This window comes from Neovison vison, chromosome 11 (assembly GCF_020171115.1).
Source record: "Neovison vison isolate M4711 chromosome 11, ASM_NN_V1, whole genome shotgun sequence".
In the NCBI taxonomy this organism is placed as follows: Eukaryota; Metazoa; Chordata; class Mammalia; order Carnivora; family Mustelidae; genus Neogale; species Neogale vison.
The window spans coordinates 146,976,391-147,004,084 of record NC_058101.1 but is presented as its reverse complement, the minus strand read 5'-3'; the positions used below and the strand labels follow the sequence as shown (position 1 = coordinate 147,004,084).

Genomic DNA, 27,694 nt, shown 5'->3' with positions numbered 1-27,694 from the left:
CGCATGAAATTAACTCCTTTGTCATTCATAAAAGGCTCACATGTGAAATCTCCATATCCATCCCACAGACAAATGAACAGGAATGACACACTGCTTCCTCTCTCGCATTTGACACCGTGCTGCCGGCTGGGCACTCTGACGCTCCAAGGTGAGCGGTGAAATCGTGGTATGGACGGCGTTTATCAGTAATTCAGGACGTCTAGACCATATGACTTGTGGGTTGCTATGGATTAATTCAAATAAGAATAGCCACACTCCACAAGCCCCCTCCCCCAGGCTTGGAGACACAACAAACTCTCCAATTACCAGGCGCAAAAAAGACACACCCCCACGGAGGAGCTGGAGCCCAGACATCCGGCTGTGCCCCATGTGATGCGCCCTGCACGACAAGTCACAGCTCTGGCCTTGCCTGCCAGGGCCTGCGCGATGGCTGTCTCAGGAGAGGAAGAAGTCTAGGGGAGATTAGGCAACAATGGTTGCAAATACAGAGAAATGAAAGGAAGCCAGGAACAGGTTCCCTAGGTCCTTGTGGTGCAGAATCCCCTCTGGCAATGTTGTAAGAGAAGGAATTTGGAGTGCTCAGCTGTCTAGTGAGGTAGTGGGATGTTTGAGTTATCAACAGAGAATTCTCAAGGGGAAGGCAGGACCTTGCTCCTCTGCCTTAGAACCTTCAGACGATGTCACAAAAGTTAACGACTTAAAACTAATGGCAGCATGTGAAAGCTGAGGGTAGGTGCCCTAAAAATAAAATGCCCATTCAGACTCCACCCCCTGCCCCCCAACAATTACCCAAGGGGAGTCTGGGCCAGAAGAACTGCAGTTCAAAACACAACCAAATCTTCATTCTAAGCATCAGATCCAATGAGCGTGGAAGGGAATCCCTGACTTAACGATTCTTCTGGATTTCACGGTTCGGCTTGGAGCTGAAATGCTTTTCTCTCTAGCTGTACCATGGGCACTCTGTACCCACTGGGGGAGATGTCCGTTGCCAGTTCCCTTCGAAGTCATGATCACACTCAGGTAAAAGGGCCCAGTGCCTGGGCCACTCTGCACTGCTGAGTCTAATAGATCAGGCGCTGGAACTGTTTCAGACTCTTTCAGGTCCCGTGGGACCATTTAACATAAAGAAGCAGGGGTGACTTATCAATCGAAGTCACTAACCTATCTGGAAAGGCAGTGTCCTTGGACTCCACTAGTTTAAAATCAATGGCAAGCTTGATAAAACAAACAAACAGTAAGAAATCATACGTCCCCAAGGCCATGAAGGAGTGACTTAATCACTCCAAACTGGTTTTTCTTCCAGGGACCTTTATCTTCTTTACCTGCAGCCAAGAAGTAAATAGGATTGAAACCTCCACTTGTCACTACTTGGTCCTCCAGACTTCTTCCTAAAACCACGTTGTGAACAAAATGAAAGCCAAAAAGGGGATAGGCCACTGCCATGGAAAGGACATCACTGCTTGGGGAAGAGGTCAAGGTTGCGTTTGCCCTTCTGCTCCCAGCTCTTTATTGCTGGCCTGCCGCCAAAGGCAAGCACTTGACTGGGTGTCTGTGGCCCCATACAGAAACCACAGCATTGGAACAGTCAGCAACATTGAATCTAATTCATGGATATAATAAAAAGCAGTTTTGCAAGAAAGCTAATTTTCTTAGAAACAGGAGAAGGGTGTATTGCCATTTAGTTAGAATTCTGGAGACAGCTTTAAAATCCTGGACATTAAAAAATAATAATAAAATAACTAACTAACTAAAATAAATAAATATCATGGACGTTGAGGCCAGGGTCCCAGGCTCAATGTCCCTGAGCCATAGACTGTACCTCCTCCTATAAATATCTTCTTCTGATGTACCATTTTATAAGTGTGTTTGACAGTCGGAATGATGGATTGCTGGGAAACAAGAATGAGTCAGCACACAGCAATTGTACCTTTGGGTATTTACCCCAAAGATACAGATGTATTGAAAAGATGTAGTGAAAAGAAGGGCCATCTCTACCCCAGTGTTCATAGCAGCAATGTCCACAGTCGCCAAACTGTGGAATGAACCAAGATGCCCTTCAGTGGACGAATGGATACAGAAAATATGGTCCATATATACAATGGAGTATTATGCCTCCATCAGAAAGGATGAATACCCAACTTTTGTATCAACATGGGTGGGACTGGAAGAGACTATGCTGAGTGAAATAAGTCAGGCAGAGAGAGTCAAGTATCATATGGTTTCACTTACTTGTGAAGCATAAGGAATAACACGGAGGACACTGGGAGATGGAGAGGAAAAGTGAGCTGGGGAAAATCGGAGGGAGAGACAAACCATGAGAGACTGTGGACTCGAGAAACAAACTGAGGATTTTGGAGGGGGATGTGGGGGATTTGGTGAGCCTAGTGGTGGTGGGTATTAAGGAGGGCACGTATTGCATGGAGCGCTGGGTGTGGTACATAAACAATGAATTCTGAAACACTGAAAAGAAATAAAAAAGAAAAAAAAAGAATGAGTCAGCACACACATTAGCAGCTATGGATGAAGTATGAGTGTTAAAGCATGGTTTACAGGATGAAGAAAATTTTAGGAATGTGGCAGATTGTATTTAACAAGATGTACCAGTCCACGTGTTCTTATGATGCGACTTTGACACTCCACCCCTCGAGAAGGGGGGCTGATGGCTCCCTGGAAATTATAGCGTTTTGTGAGTGTTCTGACCAATGGAATATAGCAGAAGTGGTCCTTTGTCACTGCTGAGGCTGGGTCAGTCTTCCACCTGGTTTGTTGGAACACTCACTCAAAATGTCTTCAACCGCCCTGTAAATTGTCTGATCCCTGAAGCTCTCATGCTGTGAGGAAGCACAACTAGCCCAAGCAGAGAGACCATGGGGAGTGGCCTCGTGAGCACAGAGAGAGAGACAGATGCCAGTGGCATTAGCCCACTGTGGTTGTAGATCTAACCACTGATCTAGACTGCAACCTTGGGAGAGACCCAGAGCCAGAAACTCCCAGGTCCATCCCCAACTCTCACCCACAGACACTGTGAGAGAGAACAGAATGGACTTTATTTAAGTATCTAGGTTTTGGGGTGATTGGCTATGAAACAATAGACAACTGGAAAGAAGTTGGCTATTTGGCCCATGACTACTGCAACACACGGATTCATATCTGTGCAATTTAAAAGAAATGAAAGTGGTTAAAAGAGCGTGGGCTCTGGAGGTCAGCTGCCTTGGTTCACATTCCAGTCCCACACCCATGTGACCCCAGGGCAAAGTACTTTTCTGAGCCTCGGTCAACTCATTTGTAGCTTGGGGATACCAATTACAGTAACTTCATAAGATTGTCTGAGGATTAAATAAAATCATATTCGTAAAATGCATAGTCCAGTATCTGGCATATAGAGAGTGTTAGCAGGAGAATTCCAGGTTTTATAGGGCCTGAAGCATATCCGATTTGGTGCCTCTTAAATGCAAATATATAAAATTATCAATTCTAGGAATACTCAGGGTTACTCCTAGCATGTGCTAGGTGCTAGGGATGTAATAGCAACTAGGCATTCTCCCTATCTCCCAGGAGCTTACATTCCACAAATAAAGGCAGAAAAATAAACGGACATTTACAAACTAGTCAGATTATTTTTGAAAACACTTGTCTTTTGGCTTTCATTTACCATGAAAGGAGTACAAATTGGTGTTCCTGGAGAGAAATATGGCAATACCCATAGCAAAATATCCTTTAAAATGTGCAAATCATTAGATAGGGACTCGATATAGGAGGACTTATCTAAGGAGAAATACTCAGATAAGCATTCCAAAAAAATGCATACACACATATTTAAATTTATGTTCTTATTGTGGCAAAAAGTTAAAATACATAGTTGTTTAATAATGAGGAGATTAAATTGTGGCTGAGTATTATACTGCTATTAAAATGATTTCATATTCACTGACATGTAAAGACCTTCACTAAGCATAATTAAATAAGAAAAAAAGATCATACAGCAACAAGTATCATACTGAGCAAGGGAGAGCGAGAAACAGAGACAGGAGTCCTGGGAAACTCTGAATTCATGTGTTGTTTTGCCTTGAGTTGTGAAATAACAGGCAAATTTTGAGGTGTGTGAGTTTTGTTAAAAATCTGTAGTTGATCTGCACAAAACGTGTCATATGTGTGTGATAAAAAAATACATTTTTTAAAAAAAGAATGACGACATCTCACTCGGGGCTCCCCATTTTCCTCAAGAGTAATAAAACCGTCTCATTAAATGTTCATATTTGCCCTCACTTTTTGGTCCATCTTCAATAAAAACACATATTTAATAAACCGTCAGTTTTTCCAGACTTGGAAAAAACTTCTGGCTCAGACTTACATGTGTTGGATTGGTAGGTGAACTGAAAGTTAGTTAGCCAGGACAGGACATGAGCTCAGAAGACACATGCCCTTTCTGGAAGACCTTCTGCCCTTCCACGTCCAAGTCCATGGAAGGAGCATAACTACATTTTAAAGTGTGATATAAAATGGTAACAGTATTGGTAGAAAATAACACATCATCCCTGTGGTTTAATCGGATCTATTTTTCTGGAAATACTCAGGCATGTTCATCTGGAATGTCTTTGATGCCCTCACCTTCATGACAGTGGCCACTATTCTGATTATCTGGGAGGATAGAGGACTTCCATTTTGGGGGAATGCCCATAATAAGCTTCAACCTGTTGCCTTATAAATATTAGATCATTCAAGTTAAATAAAACATATCTCATACCTTCTCCCTTCATACCTCATGTCCTTCTCCCTTCCCACCACTCCCCTTTTCTGACAAACAGTTGCTGTTTAATTCCTTGATTTCAATGAGATGGACACAGTCTAATGTAGTTTGCTCTTACCCTACCCAACAGCAAGGCTGTTCTGACAAACAGTTGCTGTTTAATTCCTTGATTTCAATGAGATGGACACAGTCTAATGTAGTTTGCTCTTACCCTACCCAACAGCAAGGCTGCCCAGCAAGTGGGTCTAAGTCCCCCTTGGCAGGGAGGGCCATCACCTCTAAACACCTACGCTACCTCCCCACACCCAGCACTCATGTTCTCACTTTTTGGTAAGAGATTTATTACTTTAGGCTATTAAGAAACTCTCTTATTAAAATGCACATGGGAAGAATCGCATATTGGATTTGCTATTATCACCTTATAAAAAATAAGCTTATGAGGACTTTGCCATGATGACATTGGACTGAAAAACTGGGGAAGAAACCAATAGCACATGAATTATCTTGGGAAACATGCAGACAGCAGAAGTGCAAAGCCCAGAGCCAGGTAGATGAGGACCCTTGAGAGGAATGCCCTATTGAGAATTCCAGTGATGTCAGGGCATGGCTTGGGACATCAGGGAAGGAGATACACCGTGGCAAGGAATCTATGGGAAGGCGTTAAAGACAATATCTTTCTTCAGATGGCTCATGCTTACTGACCAACATTCTCTCACCACATGGGAGGCTGATGGTTCTGTTCTAGAGCCTTCTTTCCTTCTTTCCTCCTACCAGGAGGCAAGACTTACTTCTTCCTTAGGCCTCCTCTCCACAACAACTTTGCTTCTACAGCATCTCCCAGTGGCCATTCTTAATCTGGGTTGCTGTCACTTGCCGTGTCCTTCTCAGATTGAGGGCCTGAGTGAACTCCAGTGGCCATCTTAACGATTGCCGGTCTGAACGATCCTTGCAAAACCCTGTCAGGTGGCGCATGTTCTGCCTTAGTACTGGTGTTGTTTCTGCAAAGTGTCTGAGGAGGAAGATCATCCCTGCCCCAGTTTTTTTCAGCAGGTTCTCTCAGGCAAAAAGTTTTACTCTTTCTCACACAGCCTTTTGGGCAGGTTTGTGTGAAATTCATGGCCTCACACTTTGTCAGATAATACCTCTAGGTCAGGGGAGTGCTCTTGGGCCAACTGAAAGTTGCGAGTGGTTTAGAAATGTAGGGACTTCAGTGATGGAAAGAAGCCGGGCACAGAGCTGAGCCAAGGCTTCCTCTGCTCCAGCTAGTGGTGACTAATAAAATGTTATTCTTTAAAACACATAGACACACCCCAAGAACACAAAGGCCGTCTTCGTTTATGTTGTAAAAGAGCAATCAGTTTCCTCTCAAATTCCTCCAGAATCTCTTTTTCTCTTGGTTTTCGAATTTTTATGAATGGACTATTGAATGTTGCTCACAATAAATTATACTAGAAAAACTTCTTTACGTTATGGGGGGGTAGTGGAGGATCCAGGACTTAGAAGACTCTAGTTTTCCTTAATGTGTAATTAGGGAGTAATTTATATGCTGAAGGTGGCACTAGTGTGTTCTTTTCTAGTTAGGAAAGGGAAAAGCAGGTTTCGGTGAGGGTTCTGAGATGTCTGCTGCCCCTGAAGGGGAATGGGTGCCAAAAGTCAGATCTGGACAATAATCACCAGTTTCCAGGATGTAATCATTGATAAAGAAATGTTAATTAATTAATGATAAATACATGTTAATTAATTGATTATGTTAATTAATTTATTAATTATGTGGTTATGTTAATTAATTAATTAATTATGTGATTGAGGGTCGGGGGACAAGGCTCAAGAAGTGCTGAGATTCTGATTCCTGTATGGTCCACACCAGGGAGCTTCATCTTCTTTCGTGATTTATTTAATATTCATTCAAGTGATGGTACTCTGAGGGTCTTCTCCTGGGACCAGCCGAGGGTTGACAAATCTACGCATATATTCATCCATTTAGATTTAGAAACACCTTTTTTTTGCCAGGTACTAGACAAATGCACAAAACTTAAACAAGGGAACAAGCTGTCACCTGGACATGGCCTTAGGCTGGATCCTAACCTAGCAAATGCGTCCGCCAGTTATTCAGGACCTCACCCACCCAGCGTGATCAGAGTCAGTCAGACAGAAGCTGTGACAACCGTCCGGCTTTTGGCTACACTGGAAGCTGTGTCTGTCCTCCCCATGTTTTACGTCCTCTGTAACCTGTGTGTCTCGGGTCTTCAGCTTCGATCTAAAGGCCTTGCTTATTCTTCTAATAAACGCAGCCCGGATTCTTCTCAGTGCAGTTTGTAGCGAAGACCCCCAAGGTAAGAAGATACTATTTTTTCTCCTAGATACAATTTTTGGAGGTGATTGTCAGTTCCCTCAGTTCTTTTTGGGATGGAAAAGAGGAGAATGTTGTATTTTTGTTGTATTTTTGAGACAGTCCAGAACCCTCTAGGTGTGGTGACCTTCTAGAAATGTTTCCAGACATTGGCTCAGTTCTTGTCACAACAGAAACAACTACAGTCTTTGCTCTCAAGAGTTTTAGGTAACAACAGGTTTCTTATGGCAATGGCTTTAGTGACTGCAGAGACATCCATCTCTCCTGATACTAGAGAGAGAGAGAGAGAGAGAGAGAGAGGAGAGTGAGAAGGAGAGAGAAAGAGAAAGCCAACTACTTAAGAAAAACAAAATTGAGATGAAGGAACTTAGGCTAATGTATTGGTTATTTTCAGATACCTTATGTTTACTAATCCAGAGTTTTGGGGTAAAGCATCCATCTTTTAATGCTAAAAGTTACAGGGATGTAGCATTTGGTCTAAATTTTTGCATTCTCCCTAGAAGAAGGCCTGAGATTCTGGAGTTGTTCTTGAACTTGACCCTGCTAGTTTATAATATGCTGCATTTTAACTATACCACAGTGCTGGTGAAAGAAACCGTTACACCGAAACAGCATATGGATTTGATAACCCACCCTGGAAAATCAAGGACATCTGGTTTTTTTTTTTTGCTGTAAACATTTTTTTGAAAGTCTAAACATAAAGCACTGGTCCAATTCATTAACATTTTGGAATGAATTTAGTTATGATATGTCATAGTAGAAATGGATTGTAGGGGTTTTTTGTAGTTGAAAAAAATCAAAATTTTCACATTATCAGTGAAAACCACATTAGAAAGAAACATTTTGAAAACTGAATTTATTTTAAAGAAGCTTGTTAGCAGGTATTCCGGCAGAGAAAATGCCTCAAAGATGTCAAAATGCATTTTCAGGAGTTAAAAGAACCACACGCCTTGGAAGTTGTTTGCTGATATCTAAAATATTCCTAAATTTTTATATGTTGTACTTTATTTATCTGAGCCAGCCATACAGTTTTAATTAGTTTCACTGTGGTCAAATTAGCTTCATTAAAGTAGATGCACTCCGCGGCGAGATGCACAGCAGCCTTATGTACCACAGATTTCCAATATCAACTATAATTCATAAAGGCCAACACAACTCTTTTCTTTGTAGCTGGGTAACCATTTATGTTTGAGGTGAAGATGTTAATATGGAAATTTTGTGAGCTAGGAAAGAGGACGAATGCTATCATTCTAATTTATGACCTTTCATATGAGGCCAAATGTAAAGGCAACTTCAATTGTTTTATATCTCCGAGCCAGCACCTAGCAGATGTATGAAATTTGGAATGTTAGACATAAACTTTTATTACCAAATTATAAATAATTTCTCCCACTTATAATGTTCACCTTTCAAGTTCATCTTGATTAAAATACAAGGGCAGCGTCACACCGATTTCCCTGAATTTTACAGCGGAGAGAGGTTTTCTAGAGTTCACAATGGAGCATAAACCATCGGGCCATTTGGGAGACTCCCCTCACAGGAATTCAGACCAGGAGCCCATCTCTTTTGAAATTCAAAATTATGGTCAATGAAGTGTACTTAAACATCTCAAAGATTGCATCTGAAGCCGAGTGCCCATGATGTAGAATATATCTTACCTTTAGACACAAATAAAAGGCACATAGCCTTTCCTGAGAAATCTGTCCATTAGTCAATAAGGTCATATTCCTTCTCAGAAGATATAACTGTGTAGGGCTGAATAAAAGAGACGTTGGGACACCCGCATAGAACAGACAGTTCAGTGAGGGAGGAAACACACACACACACACACACACAACACAAACACACACACACACACACAGGGTTATTTAATTACAGCATTTACAAGTGGTACAAAGAGAAAGTATAGTGTACTATGATCATGAACAAGAGGAGGGACACAATCTAGTCTGAGGGATTATCAAAGGTTTTCCTTAAGGAATTTATGCATGAGCTCAGACTTAAGTGTACTTAGAAGTTGGCCTGGTGAAGAAAATGGGACTGGCCTCCAAATGATGAGGCTAGGCTTAGAGATGTTACAAAAACCCAGAAGAGGATAAGGTTTGAATTATTTAAGAAGAAAGAATGGAAGTGAGTGACGGTTTTTATGGGAATGAGCGTAAGAGACAAGGCATTCGCTCCATCTGAGGTAGAGAATTGGAATAGAGACCCCTGCATAAAACTGGGATGTTTGAATGGCTACATTGTTAAAAAGAAAAAAAAAAAATAAGGAGGAGGAGAAAGAGGAGGGGGAAGAGAAAAAGGGGAGGAGGAGGGCAAGGGGAAGGAGAGGGAGAAGAAGAAATTCAACAACTATAGAATGCTTTTCTTCTCATCTTCTTCAACAAATAATTTTCACATCCCATGATGAAAGGTAGATAATAGTGATCCAAATACCCCCAAACTAAGATGTGACAGGTTAGGTGTTTTTATTGTACAGTCTGAACGCCCAGGATAGTTCTAAGTTCATGCCAGCACTTCATAGGAGGTAATGCATTGCTGGAACAAGACCAGCCAGTATTCTTAGAAGCATAACACTGATGAGGTACTAAAATCTGTTTTGGAAACTGTTGGCCAATCCAATTCCATATTTATATCTGTCATTATCAGCATCAACATAATACAATTACTCACATATATAACACACAGTGTTGTTGGGTGTTTTAGAAAATAAGGATACCTCTCTTATGAACATGAAACACTGAAGAACATGTTTTTTTTTTTAAAGATATAGGACTATAGATATTTGGAATGAAGAGTGAAATGGCAAGAGTTCACCTTAGTATTTTATATCAACATTTGGCTATTTTGAGACTAAGAGCCTCAAGAGAATGAGAAAACAGGCCACAGATCGGAGGAACATATTTGCAAAAGAACATATTTGTTCTTTGTATTTGCAAAATATACAAAGAACTCTTTAAACTTAGCAATAAAAATAGGATGATTTGATTTAAAAATGGGCAAAAGATCAGAAAAGACACCTCACCAAAGAAAATATACAGATGGCAAATAAGCATATGAAAAGATGTTCCACGTCATATGTCAATTGGGAATTGCAAATTAAAATTGCAATGAATTTCCACTAGACACCTATAAGAATGGCCAAAATCCAAAACCCTGGCAACACCAAATGCTGGTGCAGATGTGGACCAACAGGAACACTCAGACATTGCTGGTAGGAATGCAAAATGGTACAGTCACTTTGGAATACAGTTTGACAGTTTCTTACAAAACTGAACATACTCTCATCATACAATTCAGTGAATGTGTTCCTTGGTATTTACCCAAATGAGCTAAAAACTTAAAGTCACACGAGAACCTGCACATAGATGTCTATAGAAGCTTTATTCACAACTGCCAAAACTTGCAAGCAACCTAGATGTCCATCAGTAAGAGAATGAACAAACTGTGGTACTCTAGAAAATGGAATATTCTCCAACATGCAAAAATGAGCTAGCAAACCATAAAAAGACATGAAGAAAACTTAAATGCCCATTTTTAAGTGAAAGAAGCCAATCTGAAAAGTCAATCAATGTACCATATGATTCCTACTTTTTGGTATTCTGGAAAAGGTGAAATCATGGAGACATTAAAAAGACCCGTGGTTGCCAGGGGTAAGTAGAGAGAAAAGGATGAATAGGCAGAGCAGAGAGGATTTTTACAGCAGTGAAAATACTTTGCATGATACGATGATGGCAAATATATATCTTTATAGGTTTCTCGAAACCCATAGAAAGTGCAACACCAAGAGAGAACCCTAATATAAACTAGGGACAGGGAGTTGGGTGATAACGATGGGTCAGTTGAGGGTTATCAGTTGTAAAATCTAAGCTAAACTGTGTAAGCCAAACTAAATCTGGTCAAATTACATTTAGGTTTGTATTCAGGGTTTCGAAGAACTTAAAGTTAGTGTTGGTGGACTAACATTCAGAAAACATTCTTTGTATTAAAAAAATGCTAAAGAAAATCCTGTGAAACTTGGAAAGTTGCCTTGTGAATCAGTAAAAGCCAATTATAAGCTGCTAAGGGGATTCTGGGCACAACTCCATTTTGATAAACTTGTTGGCTCAGAAAGTAATTCATGGTCCCCACCCCATTTGCCTGGTTGGGCCCTTACACATCCATGCCCCCTGAAAAAGGTTGCAACCACCTCTGCCGGTGAACTGTGCCCTTAAAACTCCTCGTTGCCCCCTGCCCACCACGCCAATCTTAATGACTCCATCAGCGTTCTGTGGTAATGGAAAAAAGGCTACGAATCAAAAAGTTCTTTTTTTTTTTTTTTTTTTTTTTTTTTAAATAATTGAAACAGCCAGTGAAGAATGTGGTACAATTTGAGGTCTTTTGTGAAGAAAGCTTTTAGAGACAGGGCTTTCTTCATATCCTATTATATTTGTTCTTCACAGCTAATTATTTTATTTAAATGATGCTTAATTTTTTTACATTATATTTTATACTGCAAGAACTTCAAATACAGCCTTTTCAATAAATCCGTAATGCTTGGTTTTTACCCAACGTAAGCTTTTATGGAAGGAAAGAAGGAAATCTTTTTTCCACCAAATCACACCCAGTTGTTCTCTCTCCGCCATATCCATCAAAGGTTCATTTCTTTAGCTAAAAGAGGTTTACAAGTGGGGAAACTCATCCCTGTCTTAGGAAAAAAAATTCTGCGTCTTCGATCCATAACACTTAACACAGTTAAGACTCTGTTTAAAGATATTTTTTCTTTGTTTATAGTGTTACAAATCACAAATAGAATTAAAGTATAAATTTTAAGTTGAGGGTATGTGTGTGAAGGAAAAAAGGAATCAAGTGTCGGTATAACAGTTTTCTTCTTTTTCTTCACCCTTTACATTAATAGCAAGAATATTGAGAATTCAAAATTTCAAACCAAGTTCCCATAGCAGCACTTAAATGTCTGCACACCACTTCCAATTAGAATTAGATTGTAATGTATCGCAATTTATGCCATTATAATTCGGAGTTACTTTAGTGATTTGAATTCTTTTTGTGGCAATTAACGTTGCCATGGGAACAATCTAATATCGACTTCATCTTTACACACACTTAACCAAAATCCAAAGGTGGATGTGAAGATTTGAGACTGCCCGTTTTATTTATTTGCATTAACTTTTTCAAGGATTTTTCCGAGTATAGTCATTACGTTGGCAGTAAATTCCAGTTTAGTGTAACTTCAAGCTCTCTCTTGCATTTCTGCCTAAAGGAAAACCCGGTTAAACGATCACTTCCAGGTTTTTAAAATTTTATTTTAGAGGTGTTTGTTTTCTGTTAAAAGAGGAAGCACCAGCGCTTTCTCCTTTGACCTCTAAAGCACCAACTTTGCCTTCAGGCAAAACGAGCTTCTTGGCTTTTCGCGCTCCACCGAAGTCTAGCCTTTTCGGTCCTCGCAGGCTGCCGTAGCCAGGAAAGGCAATCCTTGGTTGTTGCAGAAAAGCGCCTCCTGCCTCGGCAGTTTCACTTTCGATTTCTTCCGACCCTCGGCGGCGGAGGCCCGGCTTGTAGGGCACTTGGAGCGGGGGTTTGGATCCCGGCCACCAGGTGAGCCAGGCAGCCGCGCGGGCGGTTGGAGGCCCCAGTGCTCGCTCGCTGGGGGCGGGTTTGGGGAGCGGCAGCCCGGGTCTGGGCCAGGCAGCCCCTGAAAGGCGCCGGGAGGGAGCGCGGACGCCGGGAGCCCATGGGTGGCGGGCGCCCCCAAAATGCGCTCAGTTTCTCCTGGGCTCCTGGGAAGGGCAGGAGATCTGTGGTCCCCGGCTGTGAGAACCCCTCCGGAAGGGCGTCTAGACCGCGCGGGGACGAACGGCAGCGACCTGGCCCCATTGAGTTGCCTTCCGAGACCGGTCCAGGTTGCCCAAGGTTCCGCGGGAGCCCAGGCGGGAGCCTGCGGAATGGGCGGGAAAGCGGGCCCCGAATGCGCGGGCCGGCCCCGCCCGGTTCCTGGGGCTCCAGGGCTGCACTGACTACATCGGGGTGGTTCCCCGACCCCCAGGAATCAAGAGCGGGACTAGCCCACCTTACCGAGTTCTCAGGTTGCCGACGCCCACGATTGTAGGTGTTAGGTCCTAGCACCCGGGCTTTTGGTCTGTAGGTGTGTGCGCGCTCGCTCCTTACCGGTGTTTCTGTTTGCGGTGTCTAGCGTTAGGACGCTGGGAGATAAGGTTGGTAGTGGTTTAATGTGCGCCCCCCCCCCCCACCGTAACACAGGGCTCATGAAGAAGTGAAAACACAGGAGTCCAGGGAAGGAAGTAATATTCACTGAATCCCATCCATAATTTCATTCTGTATTTCAGTCTCGTGTGTGCTAATTTCCATTTGAGTTAAGACTATTTTATCAGCAGTATAAGTAGTCGTCCACTTTCATTGAAAAGTTCTTCCCCAAATATCATTTCTGATTTTGCGACTTTTGATTGGCTACCTATTCTGTCATTGCGTAGGTCCCATAAATTATTCAACCATTTTCGAACTGTGAGGCATTGAGGGTGTTTGTAAACTTTCATTTGGCTTTAGCATCCCAGGTAATATTCTGATAGACTTTATTTTAAAACTGTATTTCAGATGATTTACTCGGACTAGAGTCTGAGCAAGGAAGTTATTAAAATAGATGCTGTGTTCTAGTGAGGTCTTTTTTTAGATCTCTACACCCATTACCTAATTGTTTTCCAGGAAAGTTTTAGCAGTTTACCTCATTCATGTAAGGTTGTGCCTGTTTTTGCCAAAAGTGTGATAGCTCATTATGTATTTTATGTATTCCTAATAAGCAACATCTCTTTGGATTTATTTTTATTTTTATTATTTTTTTTTACAGTGGTGTTTCCCATTTCCAGTTGCTTGAATTTTATGCAGGAGTGTAGACGATTGTCTTGGGGTGTGTGTGTGTGTGTGTGTGTGTGTAAATGCATTATTGGAGTTACTGCATAGGCTGACTGAATGTTACAGCGAGATGATCTCTTAAGTGATCATCTAGCATAACTCCCTTATTTTGCAGATGAGGAGCCTGGGGCCTTGAGAGGTGAAACGATGAGTTCTCCAAGGCATACAGCTAAATTAAGTAGCAGAACTGGGATTAGAATTCAGGTTTCCTGTATCCCAAGTGAGTACTCCTTATGCTGCATTGGGTGGTCTCTGAGCTGAACTGTGGCATACTTATGTGAGAACCTTAAAAAATGTTGATATCACTTGGATTATTCAGTCCTGTTAGGACTGTACCAAATAACAGGTTGTCATCATCTGAGGGACATAGAACACTGAAAAATGGGAAATTGACCATTTTCATGACGGGGACTAGAAATCCATTACTTAGAATGGTGAGCCCTGCAAAATTTTTTGACAGTTGTTTCCACATTCCTTTTCTGTCAGAATAAAATACCTAGTAAGTTATAATTTGTATTCTGTCATCTGATTAGAATTGAGCTGTTCATTTTCATTTGTTATACCTTGAAGGTTTTAAAAAACTTGTTAATTTAAGACAAAAAGTGGTTTGTTTGTTTTTTTTTACTTAGGGTTTATAACAGAGTTTTTCAACCTCCCTTGACATTTTGAGCAAGAGAATCCTTTGTTGTGGAGGGCTGTCTTTGCGTGGTAGAATGTTAAGTCACGCCCCTGGCCTCTGTGTTCTAGCACCACGTTTCTTGTTCAAGACCAGAACGTCTCCAGATATTTCCCAATGTCCACGTTTGCTTATAGGAATCATTTGGGAAACTTTATATAATGTAAGTTGCAGCACCTCTTGCTGAATAGGAAGTCTGAATAGGAGTAGACTATAGGAATCTGCATTTTAACAAGCATCTCCCTTGACTCAGATGCAGCTGATTCTTGTACAACACAGAAACATTTCTGTTTTCTTCATCTTTCTTTTACTGGCTGGTCAGTAACAGAAATATTACTGTGCTCTAGCCATTTAAGTGCACAGATGATTACTGTGCTCGTCACTCTATACCCATGGTTCGTGGGTGGAGGAGAAAGGGACAGGGATTTTCCTTGACTCTGACCTTAGGTGCCCCCCCAGCGTTGGCCATTGAGCTTGGAGACCAGGAATACCATTTTCCCCATCTCTGAGAAGCTTAGAATTTAAGTGGGAGACTGGTCAGCAGGAAAATTACAGAACAGCCGGATAAGTGGAAGGCAGTGGTGCTGTGAGCGCTAGGTTTGGGGCTGGAGTGAGAGAGGGGAGGAAGGTAGCCCCTACTGTGTGGGAGGAGGGATTGGTAGGGAGTCTTCAGGAGAGGGCTAGGTACCCCAAGGGTCTGAGAAGGGAGATGTGTAGAGAGCTCTTCCCAGTGTCTCATGCCCTCTCGGACACCCAGTTATTAGTCTCGAGCTGCATTTACAAGGGTTGTGATGTTATGCTTCATTGTAATTATTTACTTTTCACATTTTCTTCACCCTAAACTGTAGATATTCTATGAGGAGGTGAAAGTTTATAGGTAAACATTGCCAAGAAGCAAGAATTTGTGTGCCTTCTCCTCAGCAACGTAATTCAAAATCACATTAGATAGATTTCTTAACCTTTAACCACTGTATTTCTTCCCAGGCTAATTGACAGCACTTTGTCCCTTTAGGCATTTTTCCTCCAGTGCTCCTGCTCTCGAGCTGGATCTCCCCTACATCTCCATAGATGTCTGTGGCCGTTCCCCACCTGTCACGGGAGGATCCAGACATATTCCAAAGGGCAGCTTTGAAAGGGCTTGGGCTTTGGGACCAAGCCTTAGTTGTGCTTGCCACCTCACAGGGTTACTGTGTGAATTGCTTGTGGATCTCACACAGCTTGGCACATCGTTGGATGAATAAAATTTGGTTCTTTCTCCCCCATTCTTTTACTAAAAAAAAATCTCTGCAGGGCAGTGTGCAGATGTTCTTACACTAGACCTCTCAGTAGCTTCTGGCAGAAAATATACTGCCTTTGACTTAATAGCCATTTCTGAAAATAGGTCATTTAAAGCAAGCCTGAGTAGGAGTCAGGGGAGGGAGAGAGGCATAGAGGTGATTATGGCTTTAATTTTCAAGGGAGAAGTTTTATCAAGGTGACCCTGTAGAAAGGAGGCCTTTTTCCTCTTATGTGTTTATGGTTCAAGAGGCTTTTCTCTCGCTTCAGAAATGGTCAGAACTGTGCCTTCTGCCTTAACCAATTTAAAAGATGAACATTAAAATTATGTGAGCCAAGTGATGGGAAAAATTGTGATGTTGAGACCAATTTACTCATACAGAATGGATTTATGGGCAAATCATTAAGTAACGGGGAGTACCAAGGAAGCCTAAGGAAGACGAATGTAGAAGATGTGGTCTCCTAGAGTGATGGATAAAATGCGTTTGAAGCAGCCACCCGCTTTTCAAATAACTTCTGAAAAAAGATTTTTCTTTCCAAGAGATTTAGCAGAATGCAGATGCTCCGGAGGAAAAAAAAAAAATGAAAAGCTCGGGAGTAGTCTTTCACATGTTCCTGTCTTTTGAGAGCGAAAAGACTAGTACAGAAAAAAAAAGAGAATGTGAAAGAGAGTAGTGGCACATTGTAGCAGGTAGAACCAGACGGGTAACGTGGCTGCATCAGAACTAGGTGAGCTGGTCCAGCTCTGCTCCACGGTAGAGAGCCGAGCTCAGGCAGGTCTCAGCTCAGGACCCTGTCACGTTCCCTGTCCTGTCGCTGACATGGTGTTCCCCAGACTTGCCAGGTCAGAGGAATCTGCCGGGCATGTGCAAACCGGTTCCCGGGTTCTGCCCCAGAACGACCGAATCAGAATCTCCAAGCGAGCCAATCCATTATGGGTTGGGGAAACCAAGCTGGCGGTTCAAGTCCAAGCTCTCTTAGCCAGACTTGCCGTGCGTGCCAGGAACGTGGCGTCTGCTCCCTCCGTCGGCTGCATTTTGTCCTGTGGGCCTGTGTAGTGTGTTCTCCTCAAATCCCAATGCACTGCTGTGCAGTGCCTTTGCTAGGATTTCTCTCCTTTGGGCCAGTGAGCTGCTTTTCCCTGTAGACGAGTCCTCTAGAGGTCTCTGTTCTGCCAAGCCTGTGTCAAGTGAGCTGCTTTCTCTGTGTGACACTCTCCGCAAAAATCTATCCACATACATCCAACTTCTAAAAAGTTCTCCATTGACATGTTTTGGGGCTAGCTTGGTAGTGTAAACTCTGAGGGCCTGAGGCTACCTGTGTCTTACTAGTGTTGCACCCCCCCAGCCCCGCCCGTGCACCCGATACTCAGGTGCTGCCGGGAAGTTGGGAGTGTTGAACATCTGCAGGAAGAGATTGATGCTAAATCGGAGTGAAGATGTGGTTTTAAGGGCAGAGGTGTGATCTTTGTTGAGCTTAGAAGCATATTACCTGCTTTCTAAAAAGGTGAAAAAGGAAGATGAATAACATTTTTTTTAAAAAACAGCCAATACCAGCAATTTGTCTAGGCCTGGAGTCATTTTGCTGTCATTAGCTATTAACTTTGGATGAGGTAGTTAGTAATAGTCCTATCAACTAGATTTTCACATGACCATGCATCTTGGTGGTTGTTTTTTTTGTTTTTGTTTTTGCTTTTTTTAAAACACAAAGTAAAGAGCCAGCTTTGTCTCAGTCTTATACCTAGAAAGCACCATCCTGGGATTTCGCATCTGATAGGCAATGCACCTGACTTAGGAGCCGAGTCTCCATCAGGCCTTCAGAGTTAATAGTCTCTCTAGACCCGTTCAGCCACAAAACAGCTCATGTTCAAGGCATAAATAAGGCAGTTTGTAGACGAATGGGAAGATTTGTTTGTTTTTACTAAACTCATCAAGAGTACTGAATCTGTTACAGGATTTACTTTGTAATATTTTTTCTTGCATTCAAAACAGCATAAAGAAAATTGTGTGGTCTGAGTCTCAAATGAATAGTGGTCATGAATAGTGGTCGTCCTACATAGTAGTTGTAATTCCAGTTATCTACTGAGACTGGAGCTAAAAAAATAAACTGGCAATCCAGTGGGAAAGTTAAATTAAAATTTGCTGAGTGAAATAATTAGCGGATTGCATTTTAAACAAATCTTTCAAACCTCGGGGAGATGGAGTGGGGAATGGTCCAAAGAGCGGCCCCAAATTCAAGCATACTTCGTGAAATTTGCATTTTCTTTTATTTAACTGAGGCTGCTGACTTTCTGGGTTAAAGAAAATTGTTTTACTTAAATTATAATCACTTTTGTTTACTCGCACCCTTTGAGCAAGAGTTTAAATTCTTCTGGATTCCAAGTTCTTTAAGATCGGAACCTGTGTGAATGCCATGTTTTTTAATTTCCCTGAAAATATGTGCAGACATACGCACATTTACTCAAGAAAGGAAAAGCCAGTAACTGAGCATTCTAGCTTACCGGAACTACCTGAGCCGGCCGATTCACTGTGAGAAAATCTCTAAACGATGTTCCTGGAGTGGATAGACTGGGAGTGAAGTAAGCAGTGCTGTTTATGGAAGAAAGTGTTGCAAAAATTTGGATTGAAAACAATTTGAGTCATTGAGGAGAGTTGTTAATACATTGTATCCATACTGATTTTAAGTGTCACTACTCTATGGCTACTAAATAACAGTGAGCTGAGTTTGACTGAAACAGAAACATTAATTTCCAAAGTCTTTTGCTGTCAGTTTTCGCTTAAGTAACTACAGTTTTGTTACATTTGTTTATCAAAGCATTTTGACCCAGATAACTGGTCTGTAACAAGATGAATTTTGAAAGGAGTGACTGGCAACGATGTATGTTTGATTTGGGTATATAATGCTCTGTCTGTATTTCAGACTCCTATTCTTGAATCTTAAGACCTTTTCTTACTAAAAGGCAACCTTCAGAATGGGAGAAAATCCTTCCAAATGACATATCTGGTAAAGGGTTAGTACCCAAAGTATATAAAGAACTTCAAAGCTCAACTCCCCAAAACCAAATAATCCAGTTTTAAAAAGGGCAGAAAACATGAGCAGACATTTCTCCAAAGAAGATGTACAGATGGCCAACAGACACATGAAAAGGTGCTCAACATCACTCATCATCAGGAAGATGCAGATCAAAACTACAATGAGATGTCTCCTCACACCTGTCAGAATGGCTAAAATCAACAACACAAGAAAGAGCAGGTGTTGGCGAGGATGTGGAAGAAGAGAGGAATCTTTGTACTCTGTTGGTGGGCATCCAAACTGGTGCGGCCAGTGGAAAACAGTACAGAGGATCCTCAAAAAATTAAAAATAGAACTACTCCTATGATCCAGCAATTGTACTACTAGGTATTTACCCGAAGAACACAAAGATACTAATTCAGAGGGATACATGCACCCTGATGTTTATAGAGCATTAGCTAGAATAGCCAAATTATGGAAGCAGCCCAAGGGTCCATCAACTGATGAATAGATAAAGAAAAGATGGTGTGTGTGTGTGTTCATGTGTGTATGAAACGGAATATTACTAAGGCATAAAAAAGAATGAAATCTTGCCATTTGCAGTGATATGGATGGAGCTAGAGAATAATATGCTGAGTGAAATAAGCCAGGCAGAGAAAAATACCATATGATTTTACTCATATGTAGAATTTAAGAAGCAGAACAAACAAGCAAAGGGGAAAAAAAGAGTGGCAAACCAAGAAAACAGACTCTTAAGTATAGAGAATGAACTGATGATTACCAGAGGGGAGGTGGGTGGGGGGGTGGGTGAAATAGGTGATGGGGACTTGCTGTGATGAGCACTGGGCGATTAAATTAAAAACTTAAAAAAAAAAAAAAAAGACTTTTTCTTTATCTTATAGAGTGTATATCTGCTCTGATAGAGTAAGTAAAAACATCTCAGGCTGCATTAGTAACCTTCAGGAGGCTGTATAAGTTTAATGTAGAGCACAGGCTGGTCATCCACTTACTAGCTATGTGACCAGAGCAGGACCTCTGTGTGTCTGTCTTCATCTGTGAAACAAAGATTAAAAAACAGTACCTATCCTATAAGGTAGTCAGATTTAAATGGATTAATATATAAAAAGTGATTAGGCAAGTGCTGGCATCTAGTACACTCAGATGTTAGCTTCGATTATCGTTATAATTAGTTTCAGAAACACTATTTTGGCACCATTTTGTAAATATACCTATATCGTATAACATAGACTTTAAAATATGATTGTTTTGAGCTTGAATGTTGGTTCCATCCCATTTAAGGGCACATTTTTTTCAGCTTTTTGTGCTTTTATTTTCATTAGCAGAATGGAGATATTATGACGTTCTTCTCAGGGTTCGGAAGATTAAATGGGATCGTGTTTATAAAGATCTTAGCAGAGGGCTGAGCGTAGAATGAGCACGCAGGAAATGATGGAGCTGGCAGTGGTTGTAATGGGTATAGTGACCGTGTGGGAGGCAGTAGTGACAAGTGATTAAGAACGGGGGCTCTGTTAACACAGGGAGCCACGATGAAGCTGTGTCCAAGGTTGCTGTGGGATAACTGAATGAGGTCATGCAGCTTAGTATCTGGCTGATAGTAAGTACTGGAAACATGCTAGCTGTCATGTTGTAATAGTAGTGAATAATGTTGAGTCGTCATATGTGGCCCGGTGGTACGTGATTGCCTATAAATATGGTAAAGGCTGTTAGGCTTCTTTTGGTGAATAATTAACTTTTGTCTTTGTTGCTCCTTTTCAGATTTTTGATCAGGATTGTTAAAATGAGTCTACGGAAGCAGACCCCCAGTGACTTCTTAAAGCAAATCATTGGACGACCAGTTGTGGTAAAACTGAATTCTGGAGTGGATTATCGAGGTAATATTTTCATGCTTTATCCTCACTCCTGCAATTAAATGAGTAAATATGACTTAACTGGTTTTTATTAAGCTCTTAAGTGTACCCAGTTGCGCCGGGGGGGGGGCGGTGGTGGTGGGAAGCATTGGTTACCAGTATTTTTATGCCCATTTCTTTTTCTGACTCTGAGATGGTTCCCTTTGGAGGTAGGGTGGATAGCGGAGTGTGTGCTCTGACTTCCGGTGTGATTTGTGTGACTGTTGTCTCATTTGTGACTGGATGTGTGTGTCCTAGTAATAGCCAGGATTCTCAGTCACCTCGGGCACGAATAACTAGAAGCCGAAGAACACTTGGCACAGAAGCCTTTGTTTTTGCCGAAAATATTTAAGGTTGATAAGCAGCTATTTAGATAGTATCATTTTACAACATGAACTTCCCACTCTTATGGAATGCGTGCTCTCCAAATACACCTTCCCATTCTTTTCGAGAATGCTCTTTTTAAGAGGCTGTGACACTACTGAAATTAAGTTTGTGGGAGGAATGGTATCAAATCCCATATTTTAAAGTTACTCAAATACTCACATCTTCCCAAACTCAAATACGTTAATTACCTGGACTATTCATGAGTACAGATTACGAATTCATTAGCCCAGTAAAGCCTTTTTTTGGTGTCTTTTTAGTGTCTTTTTGGTGTCTTTTCTGAATGAGGATGGTAGTCTTAAGCCTTTTCCTCTTTCCACACATGCAAACTTAATTTTCCTGAGAACTTCCTGTGTGTCTAGTGTGTGTTAATCATTTCAGTTTCCAATTTATCTTCACATAAATCCTTTGAGAAGTCTGTTTCTCCCCACCTAGTAAGGGAGGAGCTAGGACTCCCAATTCAAGCTTGGCTAAAAGCCTGGTTAAGAAATCACTCTGCTCTTAGTTACTGCTTTAGTTTCTTGTCATCAGTGACCTATCTCCAGTTTCCTTTGATTATTCTAGTGGAACTAGTAGATTATACTGAAATCTGAGCTATGAAGTCTCTATATACCACTTCCCACCCATGAACTTTTGATGAGCCCAAAGGAGGTAACAGACTTCTAGAGATTTGAGCACATTCAGCAGTTGGTTTGGGTGGAAACATTGTGTTCAATGTCTTCTCCCAACCTACTTCATTGAGGACATCAACCAGTCTAGCCTGACTTTTTCTCTCTATACTCATTAGGGAGATTTTTCTTTTCATCTGTAAAGGTAGCATATGTGTTTTTCTTTTTTCTTTTCTTTTTTAAAGAATTTCAAAATAAATAATGAAGAAAAGTATACAGAAGAAAGCAAAGTTTCCCCAAATTCTTCCATCCAGAGACAATCAGGCTTACCAGTCTGGACCTGTGTCTGTATAAGCATAATTTTATATAAATGGGATCAGCTGTACATATACCCTGATTTCCTTTCCCTTTTTACATGGAAGGAACGCATTCAGTTCTCTGACAGTATAGAGTTTTTCATGCTGCAAAGGAGTGCCTTATGTGGACGAGCCACAGTTTTGTTATTGTTTTTAACCAGTTTTCCTGTTAATGGGCTTGTAGGTGTTTACCAGTTTTTTGCTATTTTTGAGTAAACAGCTCTGCTCCTTTGACATGTCTCTTGAGCACTTGTCCAAGTATTTCTTTAGAATAGACCCCCCCCTTGGATTTCTGTATTAACGAGCATGCCCAGTGGCCCTCCCCTCGGGGCAGATGGGCTTATTCTTCCTATTCTCCCAACCCTTGTATTAAGCTTGCTTTCAACATTTCCATTCTAACTGGCAACAAGTAATAGTTTCATTTCATGTCTGTTTCTTTGTTTACTAGTGAGGTTGAACAGCCTTTCACATGGCTTGTAACCATCGTGATTAAATTAAAAAACCCTAGCTCTCTGTAGCAATTTCTCTTGTTTAAAGAAAACTTTTTTTTCCTGTTATTCATAGCAATATATCCCCTAAAGATGGGAGGGGGTTACAATTCCAACCTCCTGGACTCTTGTTCTCAAAATAACCTTTGCTAGAAGAATAGATATGTTTTTATTAATGAATATTTCATTTTGAAATGCTTTGGGTTAACTTTGAAACATCTGCGTATCATCTTGCAGAAGTTTCTTGGGTGCTTAGGATTGTGGTTTAGAAGTAAAATAATACAGCAGGAAATAAACTGAAAACTTAGAGCTTAAGCTTTCTTTTGATGGAAAATAATTGTTTGTAATTGTTCATAATCTATTCTGATTCTTTGAAAGTGTACAGCTTCTAGCAGAATTCCGTTAGATTAATGTCGTGTGTTCTCATTACACACACAATTTGGAAAAGGAACGTTTTTGTGTAGAGGAAAATGGGGGCAGACGCAGGGGAGTGAGGAGCATATTAACGAGGTAGAAACTAAATGAAGCTATCGACTTGGCTAATTGACTCAAACTTACAGTATTTGTTTTTGCTTGGTTTTTGTTTCCTAGAAAATACCACATGGAGTCAGAGGCCCAGAGGCTTATATATTTCCATCTCTTGAGAAAAATTATTGGGGCAAGTTTTGCACAATAACAGAGTTAAAAAGATTGACTCAGACAGTTTCCTTAAAAGCTCTTTAGAATGTTTTTGGCCATTTTTCTCTATCAGTCTGGGTTCAAAACTCTTCTAACTGTAACAAAACAGGAAGGGACGTGTTACAATGCAGTATGGTGCTCTGTCTTCTCAAGCTGCTCTTCGCCAGGAGTGACAGCTCTCAGATGTTCCTTCGGGAGCACCTGCTGTCTCCTCTCTTATTATTTTAGCAGATTGTGGCGACTTCCTCTGAGCCCTGGAGTACATTCATCTGCTGCAGTAGATGTTGGGAAAGAATGCAGTAAATCTGCCAGACCTATATTTTACCACATGGCTAAAGAAGGAAATGCCACCAGAAGCTAGAAGTCCTGGCCCATGGTCATTTGTCCCTGCACACGTTGCCCACTCCCATTTTAGCTTTCCAAGAATGGTGTGCTGTTTGGAATATGCTCGTTAGGTGACTTCTAGGAAGGCTTTAGAACTTGCTGCTCTTATCACACATCCCATGAAGCGAGGGATAGTCTGATGTTTCTCCCGTCGGCGGTGGGTTTGTGACTGCGTTCGCATTGGATGCTTCTTCGCTATCACTCCTGTTGGCATCGAATGAAGCCGTGGAGTTTCACTTTCAGTGTGAATTTTTGTATTAAGTATGTAAGAGCTAACAAATCACGAGATTGTCAGCTCTAAGGTGTACCCTGTAATTTTCAACTCTTATGTGCCTTGGATATCTTCTCTTGAACTAAATCTGCCTGCAGGGGTCCTGGCTTGCCTGGATGGCTACATGAATATAGCCTTGGAGCAGACAGAAGAATATGTAAATGGACAGCTGAAGAATAAGTACGGCGATGCATTTATCCGTGGAAACAATGGTAAGATTCTCCCATCATACAGTTGTGCGACATCCAAAAGAAGCTCTTTTTGTTATTGTTTATAATTGGAATCCCCAGCAGATTTTCTGCATAATTCAGAAGTTTAGTTTTAGTCTTGCCTCATTTATTTTTAACTTCTTCAATCTCAGGTCTTCACTGTGACTAGTTTTTTGTTTGTTGGTTTTTGTTTTTTTTTTTAAGACGCTTCATGGAATTTTGGAATAGACATTCTCACCTTCCCTCTCTTTACTGATGAGGAGCTGAGGGATGTTAGGACACTGACCCAGAGCTCCAAATACAGTTTGTTATGTTCCTCCAATGCTGCCTCCCACATTGGAAGTTGGAGCTGTAAGAGTGGCCACTGTTTCCCTGCTATCTTTGGTTTGCGTCATTTGGCGGGTAGCTTGTCCTGATGGTCCTTTCTCTCTTCAGCGTTCAGATCCTTTTTGTGGAGGTTTGCATCCTTTCATTTGGCAAAAATGACAAAATAGGAAACACGATTCTAAAGTTACTCCACTTTTTAACAGCTAGTATGTTGCTGTGATTATTAAGGTTACTCTTAAGTACCTTGTTTAAAAAAGTGATCAGTGAAAAAAAAAAGTGATCAGTGAAGTCATATTTGAATTTCTCAGGGAGAAGGGAAAAACCTCAAAACTGAAGGAATTATCCCTCTCCCATCCCCCATCCCCACCTTGGGACCCATCCCCAAATGGAGCGTTAGGGCTCTTGAGTTCCAGTTTTTTACTGATGTGAATTCTTCAGTTCTCCATAATTTCTTCATCCCCCTTAACAGTTGGATCTCGGCTCTGAACTAAATATTCTATCTCTGTTCTTACAGTACCATGTTTCTTCATATCCTATCTTTGCATGCATCTTTTGCTGGCTTTATATTCCTTCCAACATTTAGAATTCCTTCAATTTTTTATATTATTATTTTACTCCCTCCATTTACTAGAAATGTTCTATTGTTCCCTATCTGCAGACAGCTGAGAGCTCCAGTCACCTGTGAGTGGTGACAGGCTAGGTCCTATCTCCTGCACACTGCTTCTTGGGCCTGTCCAGTTTCCCAGGCGTGTTTCTACCATCATTCTGCTGCTTCCCTTCATACAACTTCTTCTGTGATGTAATCAGTGGTAGTTACCTGTAGACTCCCAGATTCACATCCTTGTCTCTTAAAAAAGATCTTGTTTAATTTGTGCTGTGTTCTTGGGTCAAGATACTTCTTTAATGTTCACTTTGAACAGAAGTGTCAGAGTCTGAGGAGGCCTGGGAGTGGGAAGAGTCCTGTGAAAGCCTGACCCAGAGTCACCTAGTTACTAAGTTTTGTCTTATTCTGAAGTACCACATATCCTAAAGAGTTCAATTTGGGTGCTCACAAGTGAACTAGCCAAGCAAAACTTTGGAGAACACCGAAGGTTGATACTTTAAAAGACAACTCAGAATAAAGATTTTAGTACTTAAAACAACTCCCCAAAACCCCCAAATTCCTCAGCTCTTGTTTATCCTGTTGTAATTAAAATAGTGGACAGTTTAGAGTTTATATTGGAGAGATGGATGAAAATATGTTTTTTAGTGTTAATCTGAGGTTTAACCTGGTAGATTTACTTTACTACAAGCAGAATTATTATAATTATAAAACATTTTTATATTCCAGAGATTTTCACATCCATTTTTTTTACCTTCCCGCTTGCAATTTACAGTCAAACGTATAGCGAACACTAGTGCCCAGTCCCATAAGACCTCAAACCCAGGCCTGGATTCATCAAATCTAGTTTTTTTAGTAGTCCTAGAATTTATTGTTTGGTATGGAAATTCCTTTTCACTTTGTAGAGATGTTAGGCCTAAATCTATTTGCTTGTACAGCTTGCTATTGTGATTTTTTAAGCACAGTGTTTTTCAATGTATTTATTTTTTTTCCTTGCCAGTATTGTATATAAGTACACAGAAGAGAAGGATGTGAAGACACCAAGAGGACAATACTTTTCATACTTGGATATATTTTTTTATGAGGTGTTTTTTGTTTTTTCTTATTTTTTTGGTTTTTTTTTTGTGACTTATCCTGTTTTATAATAGTTGGTGATTTTCACTGACATGCAAGTGAGAGAAGTGCACAAAATCGTGGATGTAGTTGTAAAGAGCTTCCTCCATATTTAAGTTCCAGGCATTTTCTTTTCCCGCTGTGTCAGCGTGCAGAATGCAAAAGAATAAAAAAAAAAAAAAGAAAGTAAATCCGTTTCTCTGTATGTGATTTTTAACTCAGGTGTCAAGCAGTGTCACTTGGTTGGATTTGCTTTACTCGCTTGTCTGATGAAAGGATGCGTATGATGATCCTTAAACCATTTTAGACCTGTCCTCCTTTGTCCCATCTTCTTCGGCTTGCCACATGAAGTGCTCGAGGAGAGGCGTTCTGCAGAGGAATCCGGTTTCGGTCTGAGGCGGAAAAGGGTTTATGAGGTCAGAAGTTCAGCCTCTGATCCTGTTGTCACCTGGATAGAAAATAGAGCTGGGGATCTAACGGTGGCACTTCCACAAAGGGAGCGGGGATGTGCATGGAGTTGGGGAGAAACTCTGAAGGTTAGCCATATTCGGGTTCGCCCAGAGCGAGGTCAGTCTGCCGTGGCCTTGCACCTCCTGCGTGGGTGGTTGTGTTGGATTTTCTTGCCTTCTCTCGGGAGCCTGGGCATGGGTGTCGTTCTCTGATGTTTACGCAGCCCAGGACGGGAGGAGCCAGTCCCGCGCACACAGCTGTCTGGCCGTCGTTCAGGTTCAAGCAAAGCCTGGACTTTGTAAACTTCCTCAGGTTCCAGTGGCTTCACTGTGACTGGGGGAGAATTTCTCCTCACCCCCCTGCTCAGGGAGGCGCTCCTGGGCAGCCTTTTTCGAATCTGAGCCACATTAGAGTCTGATGTTGTCCAGGAGCACAGCACTGAGCGTTCACGTTGCTTGGCACAAGGAGGCTGCTCTGCTTTCTGTGACTCCTGCTGAGAGGGTTTTCACCGTTTGTTAATGAGCTTTCCACAGCCCTGCTTTCTTTGAGCAGTTTATGTAGTCTCTAAGAACAACAGACGTATCTGGGCACTGAGGTTGAATGAATGCTGGACCGTTGTGTGAACGTCGGACTGGCCTTTCTCCTCTCTCCCTCCCCAAGCGTGACAGCATTCCTGGTCCAGGAGCCTGTGGCGTGATTTTTCAACAGTCACCTGGTTGAAGGTTGTGGGGGCAGGACAGGGAAGGAGGGAGGAGAGGGCTGGTGCTGGTCTGGACAAGGATCTGTGGCATTTTGTCTGGTTTTATTTTAAAAGATCAGAATAATTGGAAACAATTATTTTTTAAGAACCCAGGAAAGGTGAACAGAAACATCTCACAAGGTTTTACTTATGGGTACACCAAAAAGAAAACACTATGTGCTACACTTCAATAAT

General features: G+C 41.4%; 1 protein-coding gene across 2 annotated transcripts; it reads left to right on the top strand.

Moving 5' to 3' along the window:
- Positions 1 to 12,556: 12,556 nt before the first annotated feature.
- LSM6 (LSM6 homolog, U6 small nuclear RNA and mRNA degradation associated) lies at positions 12,557 to 26,501 on the top strand. Of its 2 annotated transcripts, XM_044224925.1 has the most exons (5): positions 12,557 to 12,692; positions 14,137 to 14,241; positions 20,761 to 20,876; positions 24,159 to 24,272; positions 26,198 to 26,501. In XM_044224925.1, exons 3-5 carry the CDS (start codon positions 20,783 to 20,785, stop codon positions 26,230 to 26,232), a joined length of 243 nt encoding a protein of 80 aa, XP_044080860.1. In that variant the 5' UTR covers positions 12,557 to 12,692; positions 14,137 to 14,241; positions 20,761 to 20,782; the 3' UTR covers positions 26,233 to 26,501. The 2 variants fall into 2 exon arrangements, with proteins under 2 accessions (XP_044080860.1, XP_044080859.1); XM_044224924.1 differs by lacking the exon at positions 14,137 to 14,241 and having other exon boundaries at positions 12,559 to 12,692.
- The last annotated feature ends 1,193 nt before the right edge of the window (positions 26,502 to 27,694 follow it).

Excerpts from the sequence above, each read along its gene's own strand:
- LSM6 (XM_044224925.1), top strand. The coding sequence starts at position 20,783 with ATGAGTCTACGGAAGCAGACCCCCAGTGACTTCTTAAAGCAAATCATT. Across the intron at positions 20,877-24,158 it reads TTCTGGAGTGGATTATCGAG|GGGTCCTGGCTTGCCTGGAT; the intron begins GTAATATTTTCA and ends ATCTGCCTGCAG. Across the intron at positions 24,273-26,197 it reads ATTTATCCGTGGAAACAATG|TATTGTATATAAGTACACAG; the intron begins GTAAGATTCTCC and ends TTTCCTTGCCAG.